At 39.2% G+C, this 20735-nt stretch overlaps 1 protein-coding gene and 1 non-coding gene across 2 annotated transcripts in view; both read right to left on the bottom strand.

Annotated features, from left to right (window-relative positions):
• JMY (junction mediating and regulatory protein, p53 cofactor) overlaps positions 1-20735 on the bottom strand; it is a 78198-nt gene that overhangs the window by 28761 nt on the left and 28702 nt on the right. The window contains exons 3-4 of the mRNA XM_055536659.1: positions 6947-7097; positions 3299-3468 (exon numbers count right to left, since the gene is read on the bottom strand). Of these exons, the coding sequence (XP_055392634.1) occupies positions 3299-3468; positions 6947-7097 (321 nt within the window). The remainder of the gene's footprint in view (positions 1-3298; positions 3469-6946; positions 7098-20735) is intronic.
• Positions 12607-12678, bottom strand: TRNAC-GCA (transfer RNA cysteine (anticodon GCA)). The gene has a single exon. It is a non-coding gene; the product is annotated as a tRNA-Cys (tRNA).

The raw sequence follows: 20735 nt of genomic DNA, 5'->3' as shown, positions 1-20735 counted from the left end.
GCTTTCTTCACAGTCCAACTCTCATATCCATACATGACCACTGGAAAAACCAAAGCCTTGACTAGACGGATGTTTGTTGGCAAAGTAATATCTCTGCTTTTCAATACGCCATCTAGGTTGGTCATTAACTTTCCAAGGAGTAAACGTCTTTTAATTTCATGGCTGCAATCACCATCTGCAGTGATTTTGGAGCCCCCCAAAATAAAGTCTGACACTGTTTCCACTGTTTCCCCATCTATCTGCCATGAAGTAATGGGACCAGATGCCATGATCTTAGTTTTCTGGATGTTGAGTTTTAAGCCAACTTTTTTACTCTCCTCTTTCACTTTCATCAAGAGGCTTTTGAGTTCCTCTTCACTTTCTGCCATAAGGGCGGTGTCATCTGCATATCTGAGGTTATTGATATTTCTCCTGGCGATCTTGATTCCAGCTTGTGCTTCTTCCAGCCCAGCATTTCTCATGATGTACTCTGCATATAAGTTAAATGCTGGATGACAGGATAAGTTAAAAGCAGGATGACAATATACAGCCTTGATGTACTCCTTTGCCTATTTGGAACCAGTCTGTTGTTCCATGTCCAGTTACTGTTGCTTTCTGACCTGCATATAGGTTTCTCAAGAGGCAAGTCAGGTGGTCTGGTATTCCCATCTCTTTCAGAATTTTCCACAGTTTATTGTGATCCACATAGTCAAAGGCTTTGGCATAGTCAATAAAGCAGAAATAGATGTTTTTCTGGAACTCTGGGCATTTTTAATGCTGGGCTTTTTTCCAGCAGATGTTGGCAATTTGATCTCTGGTTCCTCTGCCTTTTCTAAAACCAGGTTGAACATCTGGAAGTTCACGGTTCACATATTGCTGAAGCCTGGCTTGGAGAATTTTGAGCATTACTTTACTAGTGTGTGAGATGAGGGCAATTGTGCAGTAGTTTGAGCATTCTTTGGCATTGCCTTTCTTCGGGATCAGAATGAAAACTGACTTTTTCTAGTCCTGTGGCCATTGCTGAGTTTTCCAAATTTGCTGGCATACTGAGTGCAGCTCTTTCACAGCATCATCTTTCAGGATTTGAAATAGCTCCACTGGAATTCCATCACCTCCACTAGCTTTGTTTGTAGTGATGCTTCCTAAGGCCCACTTGACTTCACATTCCAGAATGTCTGGCTCTAGGTGAGTGATCACAGCATCGTGATCATTGGTCGTGAAGCTGTTTTTTGTACAGTTCTTCTGTGTATTCTTGCCACCTCTTCTTAATATCTTCTGCTTCTGTTAGGTCCATACCATTTCTGTCCTTTATCGAGCCCATCTTTGCATGAAATCCATGGGGTCACAAAGAGTAGGACTTAACTGAGTGACTTTCACTTTCATAATTTAAACCACAGGGTAGGACTGTATCATAAAGCAAGGGATTTGTTTGGGATGGCCTTAATAAATCACATTTGGTCTGTGTCTCATGAGTCATGTGGTTGTGCTAAGTTAACACTAATAAAACTAGTGCAGTCATCATCACAGATGTGTATAAAAATCACAATGCACATATTATATCATTCAACAAGCATAAACCTGGCAAGAGTGACTGACAGTTTTACCAAATCCTTTGAAGAACTCAAACATAATGCAGAACATTCCAAACAGACTATTATGGTACTGGGATGACCCCAGGGAAAATGACCCCACCGATTAATGCCAAACTCCCTGGCCCATTTCAGCCTCGCCCTTCGTCTACCACAAGAGACCAATTCCAGTAAGAAATGTTCTTGCAATGGCAAACAGTTATAAACCTAACTCTCTGCAGCTCTTTTAGCACCCTATGTTGTTAGTACTATTCATCCTGGTTAGAATAAAGCTAGTCAGTGTGATAAAGAGTAGCACTCTATTTCAGAGTCAATAAAATGCTAGTATTTCAAGTTTTAAAGTTCTAGAACTTAAGAAACATCTAGAAACATAAAGGAGAAAGCTAAATAGAAAAGAAGGTTAGAGTGGAAATGCCTCAGATGAAAAAGAGATGGAGCTAAAATCTGTAAGAGATTCTGAATAGTGTGAAAAAGTTCAGAACAAGTTCTAACTTTTCCTTTAACAATAGAAGCAAAAAAGAAGAGGGAAAAATAAATCCATTAACAAAAGTTCTTTCTAGATCAGAGCCATAATAGATTATAGACTACCTCATACAGTCTTTTTTAAACAAGAGTTAGACATGCATATGCACATTCACAAAGCAATGTGTTTTACATAAAGCTATATTAATAAAAACAGTGATGACATTTTGTTCTTCTCTAGAGTAGAATGTACAACTTTCACAGATATATATTAGAAGCCAATCCAGTCAAGCCACGGAATGGGAGCAAATACTTACAAATCATGTATTTGATAAAAGACTTGTATCTGGAATATGTAAAGAACTTATGAAGCTTCCTAGCTTTCCAGTAGATCCACAGGACATGAAAAAAAAAGTTAAATGGGCAAATGATCTGAATCAAAATTTCTCCAAAGATGACATATAAGTGGCCAATTTAGCACACAAAAAGATACTAGACATAAATGCCACCAGAGAAATGCAAATCAAAACCCCAAGACACCACTTCACACCCTCCAGGATGGCTAAAACAAAAAAGACAGTATTAGTGATAATGTAAAGAAAGATGTGGAGAAATTCTATCATTTTGTACACTGCTAATGAAGATGGAAATGGTACAGCTGTTTGGAAAACAGTCTGGCAGTTCCTCAATAGGTTAAATAGCATTTCACACCAAGATAAAGGAAAACCTTATCTAAAATTTTCATAACAGCTTTATTCATAAAGCTCTAAAAATAGAAAGAACCCAAAAGTTCATCAACTGATGAATACATAAAGTGTGGTATAACTATAGAGTGGTGTATCATTTGAAAAAGAAGTAGACTGAGCAATGAAATATGCCACAATATGGATGAACTTTGAAAACATATTATGTGGGGTGAAAAGCATTAAAAAAAACACGTCTTATGATTTCATTTACATAAAATGTCCAGAATAGCAAATCTAAAGAGAGAAAATAGTTGCAAAGGTGTGGTGAGAGTTGAAGGGGAGATAGGAAATGAGTGCCCCTTTTTCTTTTAACAATTGTTAACAATTGCTGCCTACAGTCACGCTCAGATGCTGTGAAAATGCAACAACTCAAATTCTATCATAGGCCCCAGTGTGAAAGTTATCATCACCTCATGAAGACAGTGCTGCCAGGAGGATCAGAAAAATTTAAGTCTTGTACCAAATATAGCACATCTTAATTAAAAATAATTTTAAATATATTTTTCTCATGGTTTTTGTTACCTCTTCTTTTAGAGCATGTTTCTTCTGTTCCAAACAGATCTCTTTAGCTCTCATCATCTGCAAAGTCTCCTTAGAAACTGCATACTGAAGTTTTTCCATACGTTCAGCAGCTGCTGCCCATGACGCTTTACCAAATTTCTTCTGATCTGCTCGCATTCGATCATACACAGCTATTAATAATTTTAAAAAGGACATTGAGACATTAAGATAAGACATGAAACAACTTGACACTAAAGAATTTGGAAGTCTTAAGATCGCACTGATCACCCACTCAAAGATAAGCACATAAATCCTACCCTCATGATAAATTACCTATACCAGTTCATGACAGATTACCTATAACATGATAAAATACGTATAACCTATATAAATCAATACTATCTTAGATTTTCTCTAATGTCTCCAATAAGAATTTTAAATAATCATCCTGAGAAATAACTTTCTGAAGATGAAACTTAAGTTTTCAGGTTAATTTTAAAACTTACTTAAAAATATTCTTTTCACATTTTCCAGTATTATTAAATTTCAGTTTCTATAAAACTTTATTGTGTGAAGGTTCTTACCTTTTCTGAGGTATGTTACTTGAAATCAGAACCATAACTATTAAAGGTTATTTAAAAATTATTTAAATTCATGTACTTTTTGAGTTCTTCAAATGTATTTTAGTGATATGATATAGGGTGAAATAAGTGTCTAGACATTATCATGAAGCTTATGCCACTAAGGTTACTGTTGGGAGTACAGTTAAGCCCCAAGGAAGACACCCAACTTCTGGCCACCACACAAAAAAAGAAAAACTTCCAGTCTGCCGCAACAGAGGCCTCATCCAGAAAACATTTCTTGACACTCAAACAGATAATATCTTCCAGTTAAATAAGTTTTAACTGATATCAGTTAACTGTTTAACTGATAACAGTGTGGTGCTGGCTCATCTTGGGGCCTTATACAATGAATCCAACCATTCTATGTCCCTTCTGATTAACAGGTCAGAAACATGTTTTAACTAACATAAAAGAGGCAGGCAATCTGATTATGAAGTATCTAATATAGTCTTTAGGTCAATATACATTCTCTAGTAGTTTCTTATGCTCAGAGGTTAAGCGATTAATACTTTTGTATTGCAACTACATCATAACTCTCTTTGCAAAAAGTGTCTCAGTAACATCTGCCTCAGAATTTCATGAAATTAAAAAAATTTTTTACAATAATACTGCTGCTGCTGCGTCACTTCAGTCGTGTCCGACTCTGTGCGACCCCATAGACGGCAGCCCACCAGGCTCCCCCATCCCTGGGATTCTCCAGGCAAGAACACTGGAGTGGGTTGCCATTTCCTTCTCCAATGCATGAAAGTGAAAAGTGAAAGTGAAGTCGCTCAGTTGTGTCCGACCCTCAGCGACCCCATGGACTGCAGCCTTCCAGGCTCCTCCATCCATGGGATTTTCCAGGCAAGATACTAGAACATACTTAAAAATTAAAATTGTACAGAGAAGCTGATAGTGGAAAGAACAATTTCTTGGGCTCAACTCCCTCCCCTCCACCCTCAGTCCCAATGACCAGATGCAACCAACTTGGAACCTGTTCCTGGTAATTACCTGCATTCAAGATCATTACTATTTCTTGACTTAGTCTTAAAAATCTATTGAGTTCTTATGACAAATGAGCAATCTACTTACTCAGAATCGTCTCTCAATATAGTTCTTTCGGTTTCTTTTTCTGTGGCCTTTAACTGCTAACATATTTGAACATTAATCTGATCCTTAATTTTAGGGTTTAACAAATAACATCTACTTATGTTGCCTACATATCAAATGATTCTGCCATTTTAAATCTCTGCCTATCTCTTTAAAAAAAATGTATGACAATATTTATGCAACCGTAGTATCAATACAGCAGTGCACTGTAGGGGCAAAAACCACAGCAGGGTTAGGAGACAGCTTGGAGTTAAATCCTCACTTGTACCCATCAACATGTAACTTAAGGCAGAAACCTAACTGTTCTTGGGCTAAATTCCCTTGAATGATAAACATAAGGAAATACAGTACCTCCCTGGAAGACTTGTGGAAATTAAATGAGAGGATAATATGTACTCAAGTGTTTCTCTCACTTTACATAGCAATATTAACCAAATACGTGGTCTGTTTTGTTTCTTCTCTTCCTCATGCACACAACCACAATCACTCAGATTAACACAATGTTATGTTAATTTCAAAGCACTTTTTCCATGTATTCTATTTATCTGCCTAGCAATCCTATAGAATAGGCATGGTGGCATTATCAACACCTTCAACACAGATATATGAAACTGAAGAGTTTTGGTGACTTAAAAATCAAGGAGAGTTAAACTAGTTACTTAAATACCTAGTCTGCTACTCCCCTGATTTTTACCGGAATCTGTAATCACAACTTAATAAAGCTAAACATTCTGTAAAAGCAAAAATAGTCTGGAGCCTTTTCTCTCGCTTTCCACTTAAGGGCTATGTATATAGAGCAGTTTCTGTCCTAATTCAGTCTCATGTTGCTACCTACTAGAAGAGTTAGTCAATACTTTGTCTACCAACATCTCTTGACAGAATGTATTCTTCCACCTAACAGCTGCTCACTTCACTGGAAATTATTTTCCAATAGCTCAGGAATATGAAGGTAATGCAGAAAATTATGAATATAGAATGCTCTATATGAATATGAATAATTCAAACTGCTTCTCAGAGAGTGGTGGAAAGAGTTCTGTGGCCTCCTATGGAAAGGAGTTGGAAGAAATGGACCTAGACAGACAGACCTTGTCATATGTATCTCTTCATTTGGCTTGGTTTCTGTCTTTTTAGAAGAAGTTTCCTCGCTTATTTCTGGCTGTGCTGGTCTCCGCTCTGAGCGGGCTCTTCCCCAGGTGCACAAGCAGGCGCTGCTTGGCCGTTGCGGTGCACTGGAGGTGCGCTCACTGAGATGGCTTCTCTTGCTGTGGAGCACAGGTCGTGTGGCCTTCAGTGGTTGCAGCTCCCGGGCTCTAGAGCGCAGGCTCAACAGTCGTGGCACACTGGGCTAGCTGCTCTGCAGTGTGCAAGATCTTCAAAAAGCAGGGATAGAACCCGTGTCCCCTGCATTGGCAGGCGGATTCTTTACCACTGACTCACAGGGAAACCCTTGATTTCTATCTTTTATAAACTGTAATGGGAACTATGTTTTCCTGAGTTCTCTGAGTCACTGTAGTGAATTTTTCAAACTTAAAAGGGCTGTAGCAGAACCACTAAATTTGTAGCCTACTGTTTAGAAGTACAGATGGCCTGTGGACACCTCAAATTTGCAAACAGTGTCTGAAGGGAAGGCAGTCTTCTTGGGAATTTTGCCTTTAAGCTGTGAACTCTGTAACTGCAAACATTTACTGTCAGAATTGAAATCTGCTATACAAATACCCATTATTTTTAATTATTTTAAAGGTAAGTAAATGTTAACACACAATGCCTAGAAAAAGACTGGAAGGATATACCTTAACTTGTTAATAGTGATCTTCTTTAACTGCTAGGATTGAATGGTCTTTATATTCTTTTCTATAACTATTGTGAACAAAAAATATTTAAAACACTCATTAAGAAAAAAAAACCTCCACTCACTTTTAAAATTACCTAACAAGGATAACTGTACTGGGAAACTCACCTTTTTGAGCTTTAGCTGTTATTTCAAAGTATTTGACGGTAAGATCTTGAATGGACAGCACGGCCATGTGGGCTTTCCGCTGCCAGTCAGCATCCTCTTTCTGTAGACTTTCAATTCTTCGGGGGCCCAGGTAGTCATTTTCCATAGAAATCTTTAGAGAGAAAAAAGAAAAACTGAAAAAATAATTTCTTTCTCTATTCACTCCTTAAACATCTACTGAACGTTTGTGTGTCAGGCACTCTTGGTACTAAAAGAGTATTTACTTTTCTCTGCTCTTGAGGAAATGCTATCAATTTACAAAACAATTAAATTAACAAGAATGTTGAAGACAGTTAATACAGAAACCTGTTTCCCTTTCCTCCTCTATTGGATTCTTTAGCCTTCTCTCCTCTATATATATATAAATGAAGAACATAGAACAAAATGTTTGACTAATTATTTTGGGGTGCTGGAAAATTTTTATTTCCTCCTTTATGATAATTATATTTTTATGTTAAGAATTATTTGTGCCAATAAAGTACTTATTTAATCATCAACATAAATAAATAAGGTTGACAGTATATAAAAAATAAGCCTATCTGCCTACTGAAGGACTCTGGAATAAGTAACAGAGAAAAACTGGCTACATATTATTTATAAGAGCCACAGCTAAAATGAAAGGACAAAGGAAAAGTTGAAAATCAGGTAATGGACAGAGATATGCCAGGTGAATGTCAGAGAAGTAACAATATTAATATCAAAGTACAGAAAAGCACTACACAGGAATGTTAACATGGAGTAAAGGTACAGTTCAGGAAACAGCCACAGACCCTCTGTATACTCTGTAGTGTTTTACCATATACCGAGAAAGAGATTAAAAATTAAGCAGTTAAGTTAGTAACATCAATATTAGGATGATCGGGAAAAACTTTATAGTGAAAAATGTTAGCCCATCCCTGGCACACTTAAAAACTGATCAAGTAAGCAAATTTCTAAAGTAGAAATAATGAGGGTCATACTCTTTAAACACTACAACTAAAGGAACAGAAATCAAAAGAACAGTCTATAAGACTTCATTTAGTCTCGAAGCAACAATATAGTATATAATATAATACTATATAATATAGTATATAATATACTGCTCCTTAAAGAAACAGTTTTCCAAATAGAGGGAAAAATGATTCCAGGATTACCAAGAAAAAATATGTACATGGAATTGTCAAGAATTTCATTTTACATATGTTAAGTTTAACTCTAGGTACCCTTGGGTACCCTTGACACCTGGGCTTGCTAGTGTGCCAGTGGTAAAATACCCACCTGCCAATTCAGGGGGCATAAGAACTGTGGGTTTGATCCCTGGGTTGGGACAATCCCCTGGAGGAGGGCATGGACACCCACTCCAGTATCCTCACCTGGAGAATCCCATGGACAGAGGAGCCTGAAGGGCTACAGTCCATGGGGTCGCAAAGAGTTGGACACGACTGAAGCGACTTAGCATACACACACCCTTGACATAGTAGAAGACATTTAAAGCAATGACAGTGAATCAGTTCATGTAAGAAATCACAACACATAAATAGGAAGAGTCAATGGAGGAGAAATCAACTCTATCAAGCACTGCTTAGGGGTCAAGTAGATACAACACCAGTATTCATGGACCTAACAGCATGAACTTGGCAACAACAGTTCTGGAGTACAGGCAAACTCCTTCTGCCTATGAATTCCCACCATATCTTCAGATCTCAGCTCAATTACTGGTTCATGGATGTCTTCCCTGGCTCAATATTATAGCCAGTATAAGCTCTTCAGTGTAACAAATACCTTTTCTTCTTACCTCTTCAGATCAATTCAGTTTGGTTGCTCAGTCGTGTCCGACTCTTTGCCACCCCCATGAATCACAGCACACCAGGCCCCCTGTCCATCACCAACTCCTGGAGTTGACCCAAACTCATGTGCATTGAGTCGGTGATGCCATCCAACCATCTCATCCTCTGTCGTCCCTTTTCCTCTTGCCCCCAATCCCTCCCAGCATCAGAGTCTTTTCCAATGAGTCAACTCTTCGCATGAGGTGGCTCAAGTATTGGAGTTTCGCTTCAGCATCAGTCCTTCCAATGAACACCCAGGACTGATCTCCTTTAGAATGAAGTGGTTGGATCTCCTTGCAGTCCAAGGGACTCTCAAGAGTCTTCTCCAACACCACACTTCAAAAGCATCAATTCTTCGGCGCTCAGCCTTCTTCACAGTCCAACTCTCACATCCATACATTACCACTGGAAAAACCATAGCCTCGACTAGACGGACCTTTGTTGGCAAAGTAATGTCTCTGCTTTTCAATATGCTATCTAGGTTGGTCATAACTTTCCTTCCAAGGAGTAAGCATCTTTTAATTTCATGGCTGCAGTCATCCTCTGCAGTGATTTTGGAGTCCCGAAAAATAAAGTCCGACACTGTTTCCACTGTTTCCCCATCTATTTCCCATGAAGTGATGGGACCAGATCCCATAATCGTAGTTTTCTGAATGTTGAGCTTTAAGCCAACTTTTTCACTCTATCATCAAGAGGCTTTTTAGTTCCTCTTCACTTTCTGCCATAAGGGTGGTGCTATCTGCATATCTGAGGTTACTATTTCTCCCGGCAATCTTGATTCCAGCTTGTGCTTCTTCCAGCCCAGCGTTTCTCATGATGTACTCTGCATATAAGTTAAATAAGCAGGGTGACAATATACAGCCTTGACGTACTCCTTTTTCTTATTTGGAACAAGTCTGTTGTTCCATGTCCAGTTCTAACTGTTGCTTCCTGACCTGCATATACGTTTCTCAAGAGACAGGTCAGGTGGTCTGGTATGCCCATCTCTTTAATAATATTCCACAGTTTATGGTGATCCACACAGTTCAAGGCTTTGGCATAGTCAATAAAGCAGAAATAGATGTTTTTCTGGAACTCTCTTGCTTTTTCCATGATCCAGCGGATGTTGGCAATTTGACTTCTGGTTCCTCTGCCTTTTCTAAAACCAGCTTGAACATCTGGAAGTTCATGGTTCACATATTGCTGAAGCCTGGCTTGGAGAATTTTGAGCATTACTTTACTAGCATGTGAGATGAGTGCAATTGTGCAATAGTTTGAGCATTCTTTGGCATTGCCTTTGGGATTGGAATGAAAACTGACCTTTTCCAGTCCTGTGGCCACTGCTGAGTTGTCCAAATTTGCTGGCATATTGTGCAGCACTTTCACAGCATCATCTTTCAGGATTTGAAAGAGCTCCACTGGAATTCCATCACCTCCACTAACTTTGTTTATAGTGATGCTTCCTAAGGCCCACTTGACTTCACATTCCAGGATGTCTGGCTCTAGGTGAGTGATCACACCATCGTGATTATCTGGGTCATGAAGCTCTTTTTTGTACAGTTCTTCTGTGTATTCTTGCCACCTCTTCTTAATATCTTCTGCTTCTGTCAGGTCCATACCATTTCTGTCCTTTATCAAGCCTATCTTTGCATGAAATGTTCCCTTGGTATCTCTAATTTTCTTGAAGAGACCTCTAGTCTTTCCCATTCTGTTGTTTTTCTCTATTTCTTTGCATTGATCGCTGAGGAAAGCTTTCTTATCTCTCCTTGCTATTCTTTGGAACTCTGCATTCAGATGCTTGTATCTTTCCTTTTCGCTTCTCTTCTTTTCAGAGGTATTTGTAAGGCCTCCTCAGACAGCCATTTTACTTTTTTGCATTTCTTTTTCTTGGGTATGGTCTTGATCACTGTCTCCTGTACAATGTCATGAACCTCCGTCCATAGTTCATCAGGCACTCTATCAGATCTAATCCCTTGAACTCTATTTGTCACTTTCCACTGTATAATCATAAGGGATTTGATTTAGGTCATACCTGAATGGTCTAGTGGTTTCCCCTCCTTTCTTCAATTTAAGTCTGAATTTGGCAATAAAGAGTTCATGATCTGAGCCACAGTCAGCTCCTGGTCTTGTTTTTGCTGACTGTATAGAGCTTCTCCTTCTTTGGCTGCAAGGAACATAATCAATCTGATTTCAGTGTTGACCATCTGGTGATGTCCATGTGTAGAGTCTTCTCTTGTGTTGTTGGAAGAGGGTGTTTGCTATAACCAGTGTGTTCTCTTGACAAAACTCTATTAGCCTTTGCCCTGCTTCATTCCATACTCCAAGGCCAAATCTGCCTGTTACTCCAGGTGTTTCTTGACTTCCTACTTTTGCATTCCAGTCCCCTATAATGAAAAGGACATCTTTTTTGGGTGTTAGTTCTAAAAGGTCTTGTAGGTCTTCATAGAACCATTCAACTTCAGCTTCTTCAGTGTTACTGGTTGGGGCATAGGCTGGATTACCGTGATATTGAATGGTTTGCCTTGGAAATGAACAGAGATCATTCTGTCGTTTTTGAGATTGCATCCAAGTACTGCATTTTGGACTCTCGTTGACCATGATGGCTACTCCATTTCTTCTAAGGGATTCTTGCCCACAGTAGTAGATATAATGGCCAGCTGAGTTAAATTCACCCATTCCAGTCCATTTTAGTTCACTGATTCCTAGAATGTCAACATTCACTCCTGCCATCTCCTGTTTGACCACTTCCAATTTGCCTTGATTCATGGACCTGACTTTCCAGGTTCCTATGCAATATTGCTATTTACAGCATCAGACCTTGCTTCTATCACCAGTCACATCCACAACTGGGTATTGTTTTTGCTTTGGCTCCATCCCTTCATTCTTTCTGGAGTTATTTCTCCACTGATCTCCAGTAGCATATTGGGTACCTACCGACCTGGGGAGTTCCCCTTTCAGGATCCTATCATTTTGCCTTTTCATACTGTTCATGGGGTTCTCAAGGTAAGAATACTGAAGTGGTTTGCCATTCCCTTCTTAAGTGGACCACATTCTGTGAGACCGCTCCACCATGACCCTCCCATCTTGGGTGGCCCCACAGGGCATGGCTTAGTTTCACTGATTTAGACAAGGCTGTGGTCCGTGTGATCAGACTGGCTCTTACCTCTTATCACACTTGTATTTTATTTTATATCACCTGCTTCCCACTCTGAATGTTCCGTGAGGGCAAAGAATGCACAGTATCTCTGCTTGCTTGCTCTTCACTAGCACACTGCCTGGCATGAACTAGGTAATCTAAAATATTTCCTGAAAGAGTGAATAAAAATCCACTTCCATACATGTTTTTATGGAGGACAGAGATATAGAAACATGTGTAAATACTCTCTTTTCAGAAATCTGTGTAAGTGATTAGGAGACGGGAATAAGGCTTATTAAGGGTAGGCACTACGCTTTATTTGAATGGGAGGCCATGGAGCAGGTTAGAGGGAGAACCTATGTTTTCTCCTGTGAAGAAAGAACCCAGTTATGAAAAGCATCTGAAAAAGAACAGATATATGTATTGTGTACAATTGAATCACTCTGCGGTACATCTGAGAGTAACACAATTTTGTAAAGCACCTATACTCCAATATAACAAGTAAAAAAGAAAGAACCCAGTTAAAAATAAATTGGTAGAGAAGAGGGGAGGAACAGCTGTCTTTAGATGAAAAGTGGAGTCGCTCTGTTGTGTCTGACTCTTTGCAACCCCATGGACTGTGGCCCACCAGGCTCCTCTGTCCATGGGATTCTCCAGGCAAGAACACTGGAGTGGGCTGCCATTTCCTTCTCCAGGGGATCTTCCCAAGCCAGGGATCGAACCTGGGTCTCCTACATTGCAGACAGGCGCTTTACCATCTGAGCCACCAGGGAAGCCCCTAAAAAAAGCCACTCTGACCCCAACGTGACATGAACACACAACCTTCTGATTGTTTTTAGATGGTAGGATGACAAACCATTTAGAAAAATTACTAAGCAAAAATTAAAAACAAGACTAACTAGGGTTAGTGAGGTCACGGTGAGACAAGAGACACATAATATACTGCTGGTGGAACTATAAATTGACTAAAACCTTTTCTGAAAAGTAATTTATGATACTACCCTTATGGTAGAAAGTGAAGAGGAACTAAAAAGCTTTTGAACTGTGGTGTTGGAGAAGACTCTTGAGAGTCCCTTGGACTGCAAGGAGATCCAACCAGTCCATTCTAAAGGAGATCAGTCCTGGGTGTTCTTTGGAAGGAGTGATGCTGAAGCTGAAACTCCAGTACTTTGGCCACCTCATGCGAAGAGTTGACTCACTGGAAAAGACTCTGATGCTGGGAGGGATTGGGGGCAGGAGGAGAAGGGGACAACAGAGGATGAGACGGCTAGATGGCATCACCGACTCGATGCACATGAGTTTGAGTAGACTCTGGGAGTTGGTGATGGACAGGGAGGCCTGGCGTGCTGCAATTCATGGGGTTGCAAGGAGTCAGACACGACTGAGTGAATGAACTGAACTGAACTGAATTTATGATACTATAATCTTTGAACACATTTAGCTGTTTAGATCAGGACAAACAAACTTTACTGAAGTCCATAAATTGCAGAAGGATTTGAAGGAGGGGTCGGATTTTGACAGTTACATGGGGAGGATATGGGAAAAGAGAATCACCCAAAATGCGTGCTGTAGATAAGAATTAACCTGAGAAAAGCCTTGAGGCAAGTTAAGTTCAATGTATGGTAAAGGACAGAGAGCAGTCCAGCCTACCTGGAGTTCAGGTAAAACAGATGAAGGTAGAGGAAGATAAGCCTAGATAAGTAGGCTATGTCACCATGAGGAGGCTGTGGAGCTTGTGCTGCACGTGACAAGCAACTGGAAGCCACTGTGGCATTCTCAGCAGTACGTGGCATATTTAGACTTTTTGCATGTAAGAGTCTAGAAAACTTGTTTCCTGTAATAAAACCATCGAGGTTTTGTGCTTTCATTTGTTGCAATTTAAAATAAGTTAAAAAGCAAAAGATTCACAAATATGAAAAAAAGATTTAATAAATTGATCACTGCAGCAAAACTTAAATTCTTCTTCAGCATGTTATGACAGAAGTCCCTTTCAATGACATGACTAAACTCTGTCTGGTTATTATACCTAAGACTGTAATTTAGGTTAGCTACAGTTTTTCACTGACTTTGAAAGTCAAAATGTATTTGGATTCTATCACCTCCAAGTTCAGCCTTCTGCCTTGTGATGCTAGGATTCGGGCTCTGAAAACCACATTTATCCTTTGCCAGGAGGAAGGGCTGGAGGAGATTTCAGAGTTGAAGGAAAGAGACACTTGTGTCTTCCTATCTTTGTCACTTGACTTTCTTGTTTGCTGTTCTGTGATCATCATTCCAGTCTCGCTTTTTAATCTCAGCATCTAGTACCTTCTTCAAGAAGTTAACAGAAACGAGTCTGCAGTTTTTTAAGCTCTGCAGAACTGGCCTCATTGTGTGTGCCCAAGACAAAGCAGCACCAGTCCATCAGTGCTTTATCCCCAGGGATCTGGTTCTCTCAAACAGCAGTCTTCTTCCTCACAGGTCAGCTTCATAGGGCCTATCCTTCACCTTTTCCCTTTGTAACCCCCAATCCTAGGAGTGGTGGCCGTTTCTGCAATTAACTCTGGTACCTGAGAGCTGCCTTATGGTTCTCTGTAGAACCATACATATGGTTCTCTGTTGAAATAACTGGTTTGATCTTCCAGTCAGATGCCAGCAAACCCAACTATGGAACAGAAAATGTAATAAACAGAATGAGCAGTGCTCATAATTCAAACATCTTAACTCAGATCATGAAGATAGAAACTTTCACTTACATAGTTAAACACTGTACAGAAATAAGAAATAAAAAAATATAAAAAATCTGGTATTTGGAGATAACTTGTACTTTGTTGTTGGATTATCTTTACCTTCATCGCACATATATACCCAAATACACAGAAGAGAAACATGCTATGCTTTTTAAATGCTGTGTTTTCACTGACTTCTAAAACTCAGTGGCTAATGCTACAGCCTACTGTTTAAAAATGTGATTATAGTTTATTGTACCGAAGACGTTAAGCTAGGATACTGAGTTCTCTTCCTAACTTGGCGAATCTGAAGATGTTCAGCACTGGTCAGCTGGGTCACGTGCTAGAAACAGTGACTCCTCTGTTGTCAATTTCAGGGCCAGAAAGAAAACAGTGTCTGTTTTTAACATGGAAAAAAGTATGTGTCAGTTTAGGTAGCTAGGATAGTGAGACTAGTTTATAAACACAGATTTCTTGGCAAGGAATTACTTATTATAAAGTACATTACTAGCTTGGATACTGGGTTTTATATGAGACACTTAAGTGTTACTTCTATTGTTGAGATAGTAATTTTTTAAAAAGCACTCTGATTCTTGGGTAAAATAAATGCAAAGATAAACTTGTCAATATACTGATGTAGTGGTGATCTTAATGTGAATTTTCCAGGCCTAGGAGTTATATGACTCTTGATTAACAGGATGACATAATTAGATTCGGCATCATGTATTTCATGCATTTTTACATTCAAAGTAAATGTAATATGCTCAGGAAAGAGTACGAAATGATGCATTTTTGAAGGTAAAAGGCATCTAAAGATAAGGAAATCAATAAATAGTTCAGGTGAGAGATAAGTATCTTAATGTACAGTGGTAAGCACTATATGTATAGTGCTTACATATAATGTATAGTGGGGCTCAGTGGTAAGGAACCTTCCTGACAAGCAGGAGATGTGGATTCGATCCCTGGGTTGGGAAGATACCCTGGAGAAGAAATGGCGACCTACTCCAGTATTCTTGCCTGAGAATCCCATGGACAGATTCTAGTGGGCTCCAAAGGGGCTCCATGAGGTCACAAACAGTTGGACACAACTTATCAACTGAACAACAAAACAAGCAAGCACTATATATTTCACAATGTACACAGTAGAGTATATAGTGGTCCAATGACATAAAAATTGCACGCTGCACAAAACCAGGAGGTTGGCCAAGCCATCTGTACTGCTGCATATGCCCACTTGTCTGTTGGAATAGTGTGGAGATGGGTGTCTTTTTCTATTTCACACAAAGACACCTACAGATTTCCCTGGGGGAGGGGAAGGGTAGAGGAAGAAGAGTATATTCAAATTACAACCAGAAAATAGTCAAACTGCAAAATGATATGACTGGATGCAAAGGGGAGGGAAAAGCTGAGGGTGCCTTCTAGTTTTTAACTTATGTGCTTTCGGCAAGTTATTAAAAATAAGTTGGACAATGTGTTTGAAGTGCTTATGGTTAATCTAGGAAGACTATCAGTAGGTGAACTCACTGTGACTCATTAAGACACTGGGTGTCTTTAAAAATCTAGAGAGGATCTAGTTTATTTACTTTTACTTATTTATTTAAGCTTCTCTCTCTTTGTGTGTGTGTGGGGTGGGGGGGGGCGGGGGCGGTGTGCTGTACAGCTTGTGTGATCTTAGCTCCCCAACCAGGGATCAAACCCTGGCCCCCAGCAGTGAAAAGTCCTAGTCACTGGACCCCCAGGGAATTCCCCAAGGATCATCTAGTTTAATTCTCGTTTTACGATGAGAAAGCTGAGGCCCAGAGTGAAAGTATCTCAGAATTCAGTGTGCTCCAAGCCTCAGCTGCTTCAGGTTTTAATAGACATGCGGCTCTCAACTGCACAGTGTGTCCTACTTACCAGGAAGACTTGTTAAAACAAAGACGGCTGAGCTCTTCCCTGGAGTTTCGGTTAAGGGTACCTGAGGTAAGGCCTAAGAATCTGTATTTCTAACAAGGTTCGAGGTGATACTGACGCTCCCTGTCTGGGGCTCACATTTTTCACATGTTAAAGAACCAGTACATTAAAGTCTGGGAGCTTCTGAAAGGGATGAGGCTAAAGAGTAAAGGTCAAACTCCATGGGATGATACAGCTTTCTAGGTCCTGACCATACCTTCTCTCCTACAAATCCTTGGACCTGAGGCATACCAAACAATTCACACCCAGTGGAAAAACTAATAGAACAGGCTTTGTAGTCAAATGTGCTCCAGTCCCAGCCATGACACTTATTGGCCTCCACACATGGTGCTGGGCTGGTGATTCAATAAGGTTTGAATAATTTACTGTGTCTAAAAACCCAAGTACTATGCCTGTTTATTATACCATTCCTATTCTTATATATATATGGAATAGTCTCAATTTCAATCTCTAATACAAACATGTATACTCACTTCCTACTGTCTTCTTATTCTTCAATAGTGAAGCTCACTAATCCCTCTTTTACTGTATGTCTTCAGGCTATGCTGATCGCCTCATTTTGTGTCTCTACATAAACTTGTACATTTTGCTCATTCCTCTTTTAAAAAATTACCTGAGTTATAATTTATATACAACAAAATGTACCCATGTTTTAAACATAAATTTTGTCAAAGTTTTATACTCATGTTAACAGCCACCATAATCAAGAATTTAAAATACATCAATCTCTCCAAAGGATTGTTACATCTACTCCTCTCAGAGAATCTCCCTGGCCCCACTACAGGCAACAACTCCTCAGAACAATTTTCTAGAATTCCATGTAAATGGAGGCGTAGTTTATACTTTGTGTCTGGCATCTTTCGCTCAGCACAACTTTTTGTAAGCTGTTTAATCAGGATTTAATTAATTTACATATAATCAAGTTAATCAATCCGTCTAAAGTACGTGATTTGATGAGTTTTGATTGCCGTAAACCCAAGAAACAACCACTACAATCATGATACGAAACATTTCTGTCACCTTCAAAATATTCCAATACCACTTTGCCATCCATCCCTTCACACAGTATATATTCTCTTGTATCTGGCTTCTTCAACTTAGCATGACTTTGAGGTGTGTCTCTGTTGCTGTGTCTTGTGTTGTTGCTTAGCTGTTAAGTCATGTCTGACTCTGCGAACCCATGAACTGTAACCCGCCAGGCTCCTCTGTCCATGGAATTTTCCAGGTAAGAATACTGGAGTGGGTTGCCATTTCCTTCTCCAGGTGACCTTCCGGACCCAAGGATTTAACCTGCGTCTCCTGCATTGGCAGGTGGATTCTTTACCACTGAGCCATCAGGGAAGACCACCTTTGCCTTGTCGAATATTATTCTATCATATGGAAATACCACATTTGATTTACTCATTCACCTATTGATGGTTATTTGAGCTGTTCCAGTTTGGGGCTACCAGGAATCCAGTCGGCACAAACACTGGCAAGTTTTTTCTTTTGTGAACAGATGTTTTCATTTTTCTTGTATAGGTAACTAGGAGACAAACAGCTGAGTTGTAAGATATGTACAGCTGGCTCTTGAACAACATAGGTTTGAACTGCATGAGTCCACTTCTATGCAGATTTTTTTCCCTGACAAATATTACAGTGCTGTAAGATCTGCTGTTGCTGAATCCACAGATGGGGAACCATGAATCTGGAAAGCTATTTTGCCATTAAACATCTGAGAATTCTGGTATAAATGGCAGGTACTGGAACCACACCCAAGGGTTGTTCAAAGATCAACTGTATACGTTTAATTTTTGAAGAAATTGTCAAGCTGTTTTCCCAAGTGGCTGTACCACTTTAAAATCCTATTAGCAATGTATGAATATTCCAGTTACTCTACATCCTCATTACTATTTGGGAGGGCCAAAATATTTCCATTACACTCACCTGAATAATCAGTGTGTACACTGTTGCACTCTGGTATCGATTTGTATTTCCTAGGTGAGTGTGTACAGTGTCACACTCTGGTATCAACCTGTATTTTCTTGGTGAGTGTGTTGGGCATCTCTGCATGTGATTATTGGCCATTTCTTTGTGTCCTTTTAAATATTTAGCTCATATTGAAAATTTGGGGGTTTTATCTTACTGAGTTGCATAGTTCCTTTCTCAGATATATTGATATTACAAGTTATTTTGTCTCAGTGTATGGCCTGCCTTCTCATTTCCTTAATCTTTCAAATAGCAAAATATTTAATTTTAGTGAAGTCCAGTTTATCATCATTCTTTTTATTAGTTTTCGGCCCAAGTTTTCTGCATCGTATCTAAAAAAACACTTGCCTTTCCTTCCCAAAGACTGTAAAACCTTTCGCAGTTTGCTTATAGAAGTTTTATACTGTAAGATTTATGTTTTAGTCTAAGATGTATTCAAATTAATTTTTGTGTATGGTGTAACATAAGGAAGACTAGGGTTCATTTTTTCTATATAGATATCCACTTCTGGCAGCATTTGTTGATGAGACTATTCTTTCCCCCTACTGAACTGCCTTGGTACCTTTTTGAAAAACTAACTGAATATGTAATCACAGGTCTATTTTAAATTCCACCCTACGGGAATTTTAATTTGCATCTACAGATCCACTGAGAGCTGACATGTGAACATAACTGACTACTGTTAATAGATTTTCTTCCAATCTATTACCATGGTCTATCTCCCATTTATTTAGGTATGCTTTAATTTCTCTCAGCAAAATTTTATAATTTTTCAGTATACAGTCCTTTAATAGATTTTATAAAATTTATCTTTAAACATTTCAAGCATTTTTAAAAATTTCTATTTCAGTTTCATTTCTGGAAGACAGAAAATACAATTGAATTTCTAAGTACTGACCTTGTAACTAAACTTATTTCCAGTGGTTTTTTTAGATTCCTATTTTTCACATGTGTGATCACATAATCTATGAATTACAAAAAGCTTTACTTTTCCCCAATGCCTGAGAAATAGTGAACAGAAGTTGTGAGAGCAGACAATTCTGTCTAGTTACCCATCTTAGTGGGGGAAGAACTCAATCACTCATCATCACACACGATGTTAAATGAGCTCTACGTAATACCCTTTATCAGGTGGAGGATGGGCTTCCCTGGGGGCTCAGACAGTACAATCTGCTGCAATGCAAGAGACAGGTCAGGAAGATCCATCCCCTAGAGGAGGGAATGGCTAGCCACACCAGTCTTCTTGCCTGGAGAATCCCATGGACAGAGGAGCCTGGCCGGCTGCAGTCCATAGGGCTGCAAAGAGTCGGATACAACTGACTGACTAACACTTTCATTTTTGTCAGGTCAAGGAAGTTCCCTTCTCTGCCTACTTTGCTGAAATTTTACCATGGATGGGCAATGAACTTATCAAATGCATTTATGCACCCACAGACACTGATTTTTTTTTCTTTGATAATATTGTGAGTTACATTGATTACTTTTTGTAATGTTAAACCAATCTTGTCTTTCTGAGATAAACCCTGGTCATGGTATATTACTGAATCCTATTTTTCAATATTGCATTAAGGATTATTACATCTACATTCATAAGGGATATTCATCTGTAGTTTTCTTTTTCTCTGTAATGTCATTTGATTTGGATAATGCTTACCTCAAGGTTTTAAATTATGAATTCAACTTTGTTAATATCGAGCTACCAAATTTTTTCTATTTTCCTTTGAACCTATTTTGACAATTTGTATTTCTATAAGAAATGTGTCCATATCTAAGTAGTTGAATTTTTGGCACAAATTTGTTCCTGTTCTCTTTCTAGCTCATCATTATAGTTGAGAGGCATCAGAGGACCAATGCAGTAAAATACCATTTTTACCTCTGAAAATATTATCAGTTTAAAAAATACATTGTCTCGTCCACCTCACCCATATTCTGCTTCCCAGGAGAAAAAAATGGAGTAGTAAGTGATGCTAGTGGACAATAGTGTCTGACATGGTGGTTCAATCAATTTGCTAATGTTAATACTCAATATAAATCATGCTGCTGCTAAATCGCTTCAGTTGTGTCCGACTCTGTGCAACCCCATAGACGGCAGCCCACCAGGCTCCCCCGTCCCTGGGATTCTCTAGGCAAGAACACTGGAGTGGGTTGCCATTTCCTTCTCCAATGCATCAAAGTGAAAGTGAAGTCGCTCAGTCGTCTCCGAC

Source organism: Bubalus kerabau, chromosome 10 (genome assembly GCF_029407905.1).
Source record: "Bubalus kerabau isolate K-KA32 ecotype Philippines breed swamp buffalo chromosome 10, PCC_UOA_SB_1v2, whole genome shotgun sequence".
Taxonomy (NCBI): Eukaryota; Metazoa; Chordata; class Mammalia; order Artiodactyla; family Bovidae; genus Bubalus; species Bubalus kerabau.
The sequence above is the reverse complement of the archived record's forward strand: the minus strand, read 5'-3'. Positions and strand labels throughout refer to the sequence as shown.